Raw genomic sequence first — 3,058 nt, 5'->3', positions numbered from 1 at the left:
TAAGTAGTGGGTTTCAGGGGGAAACTTTGAACTGGCCACTGGTTACTGGGCTAGATGGACTGTAGCTCTGATCCAGTCTGGCAGTGCCTATCATCCTATCGGTGATGTAAATCCAAGACTGTTTTTGCTCATCTTCCTTGAGCTCCTGGGAGGCTCTAGACTTGCACTGAGAGCAGAAAGATGTCTCGTTAAATATCATCTAGTCTCCTGTTCTTTTTCCTTTCAGGAATGAAAGTTCCAAACTTCTCGGACCTGCCCAGTACATTATGTCAGCTGTCAATGACACCAACTTCAACTCTGCAGTGTTCCTTCTCTCCGGGATACCTGGGTGGGAAGACGTCTATCTGTGGATCTCTATCCCCTTCTGCTTAATGTATGTTATTTCAATGGTAGGAAATTCAGTCATTCTGTTCATTATAAAAACAGATCCAAGCCTCCATGAGCCCATGTACATTTTCCTTTCCATGTTGGCCGTCACGGACCTTGCCTTATTGATAGCCACCATGCCGACGATACTGGGCATATACTTGTTTAACTCTAGGGAGATCAGCTTCGACGCTTGTTTAGCCCAGCTCTTCTTCATCCACTCACTTTCATTCATTGAATCCTCCGTGCTCTTGTTGATGGCCTTTGACCGCTTTGTCGCGATCCGTGACCCGCTGAGATATGCTTCCATCTTAACTCCACCGAGAATAGCTAAGATAGGAATGGTTTTTATGCTAAGATCAGTGGTCCAAATATTCCCACTCCCTTTTCTCCTGAAACGGTTCCAATACTGTCAAGCCAATGTCCTCTCCCATTCCTACTGCCTGCACCAGGAGGTCATGAAGATGGCTTGTTCAGACATCACAGTGAACAGTATCTATGGCTTGTTCACAATAGTCTTCACAGTGGGGTTGGACTCAATGTTCATTTTTCTCTCATATGTGATGATCCTCAAGACAGTGCTGAGCATCGCGTCCCGCGCAGAGCGCCTCAGGGCCCTGAACACCTGCGTCTCCCACCTCTGCGCTGTCCTGGTCTTCTATACATCATTGATCAGCCTGGCTGTGATACACAGGTTTGGGAATAGCTCTTCTCACTTGCTTCAGATTTTCGTGGGCTATGTCTACATGCTGTTCCCGCCCCTGATTAATCCAATCGTGTACAGTGTGAAAAGCAAACACCTTCGTGCGAGGATAATCAGGGCATTCATCAAGTGATGGATCAGTTCATCACCTGGCTCCAGCGCTGGTGATACGGAAGATGAAAAACACAAGGAATGGCAACAGCCACTTATTCCTTCCTGGATCCTATTCCCCTGAGGCCTCTTCCTCTTCCCTATCTCCTCCCCGAATCCCTACTTCTACTACTTCCCTTTACCCAAGGCTCCACCCCCTCTCCAGGTGGGAAGCCCAGCCGTGACTGCAGGAATCAGGGCAGTGGTGGGTTCCTGAGTAAGGGATGAGGATGGGGTCAGAGAGTAGGAAAGCCTGTGATTTGGAGAAGACTGAATAAATGTGGCCCCACAAAGGTGGCTTTTGTTTTAAGTATCCCAGGCTGAGAGTAAGTCTTTGCAAGGACCATACAGGGAAGGGCAGGGTCTCTCTGAGCCTCTGCACAGGTCAATAATAGTCTTGCCCTGCCTTATAGTGCTGGTGGGAGGATAAATACATTCAAGGTGCTGAGATACTCTGAGACCCTAATATCAGGGTTGTGTCAGGGTTCCACAGAGCAACATCCCTGACGTTTGTCTATGAAAGGCCTTTGACCACAGCCTCCTGTGACAGCTGGCTTCTGGGAAGCCCCATGACTCCGGCCCCTTGGTGTCTGTGGCTAATGTGGGGATGCTCAGGGGTGAAAGTGAGGGGTAAGTAGTGAATTTCTGAGGGAGTGTTGGAGCATCACAGCATCGCTGGGAGTTTCAGCACAGTCACGGGACCGGTGTTTGCCAGCCATTGAGGCTGAATGAGTCTAACTGCCAAACTATGGATCAACGGCCATGTGGGCCTCATCTTAGATGGTCTGGCTGGGAGAAAGCCATCTGAGGGCAAAGGTCAGCTTCACACATTGACCCTGTAACATGGACATGGCTGAGCACTGTGGTGACTGGGCCCAAGCTCACACAGGTTTCAGCAAAGGCTGCTTCCACAGGAAAGGGGAAAACAGAGGGGACAATGCTCCTTGGCTTCCTAAAAGAATGTAAGTTGGGCTAGTTCTCTTCCTCTATCTCCAGAGCAAATGCTGTGTAACTTAGCTTGTAGTGATACATGAGATGGATGAGTGCAGACATGTGACAACTGCTTGGTACTTAAAAAACATTTTCTCTAATGCTTTGTGCTGTTTGCTAATGAACTTCGTTTTAAGGAGGACTGGTCACAAGCACCCAAAGGGAAGAGACCGTTGCATCCTGTCAGACCTGTTTGGTGATAAGCTTTTAGCATAGATGGGGTGTTGTTCACAGCACAAAGATTGGGACAATTGTGAGATTCGCCCGAAGACAGAACGGATCTGGTTTAGAGGGTAGAGAGACCATATATCCTGGTTTTACTGTGACAATCCTGATTCTTTTTGTCCAGCGTCTATCCTTGTTGACTGTCTATCAACATTCAGAGGAACAACTTGTTCAAATTGAAGCAAAGATAACAATTTAAGGCCAGAAAGAGCCATTACATAATCTAGTCCAGAGGTTCTCACACTGGGGGGGGGAGCGGGTTCCCTCTGGGGGGTGAGAAATGTATTCGTGGAGGTGTGTGAGAATCTTTAGGGAAAAAACTTTACTGTGCACATTTTCCCCACAGCAACAAACAAATAGCAAATCTGGTTGCTTCAGACAGATCCAGTCATCAGATGGTGCTGTGGATTTGACTTTAGGTGGCACTGTGCATTTTCACGGATTTCTGTTAAGTTTGAACAGCATTATACAAAGTTTTTTCCATCTGTAAGTGGCTCCATTTGCTACGGCACGGTGTGCGCATTTCATTGTAAGCAAGGATCCCAAATGCATTTCTGCTTTTGCTTTTATTCCAATGGATCGTTGGCTCATTCATGCAACAGGAAAAACCTAACCACACTGAAT

At 47.4% G+C, this 3,058-nt stretch overlaps 1 protein-coding gene across 1 annotated transcript; it reads left to right on the top strand.

The window, feature by feature from the left end:
* The first annotated feature begins 236 nt into the window (after nt 1-236).
* On the top strand, nt 237-1,202 carry LOC102936858 (olfactory receptor 51G2). Its single transcript, XM_007053284.4, has one exon. The coding sequence runs from the start codon at nt 267-269 to the stop codon at nt 1,200-1,202; it is 936 nt and encodes a 311-aa protein (XP_007053346.3). The 5' UTR covers nt 237-266.
* The last annotated feature ends 1,856 nt before the right edge of the window (nt 1,203-3,058 follow it).

Source organism: Chelonia mydas, chromosome 1 (assembly GCF_015237465.2).
Source record: "Chelonia mydas isolate rCheMyd1 chromosome 1, rCheMyd1.pri.v2, whole genome shotgun sequence".
Classification (NCBI taxonomy): domain Eukaryota; kingdom Metazoa; phylum Chordata; order Testudines; family Cheloniidae; genus Chelonia; species Chelonia mydas.
The sequence above is the reverse complement of the archived record's forward strand: the minus strand, read 5'-3'. Positions and strand labels throughout refer to the sequence as shown.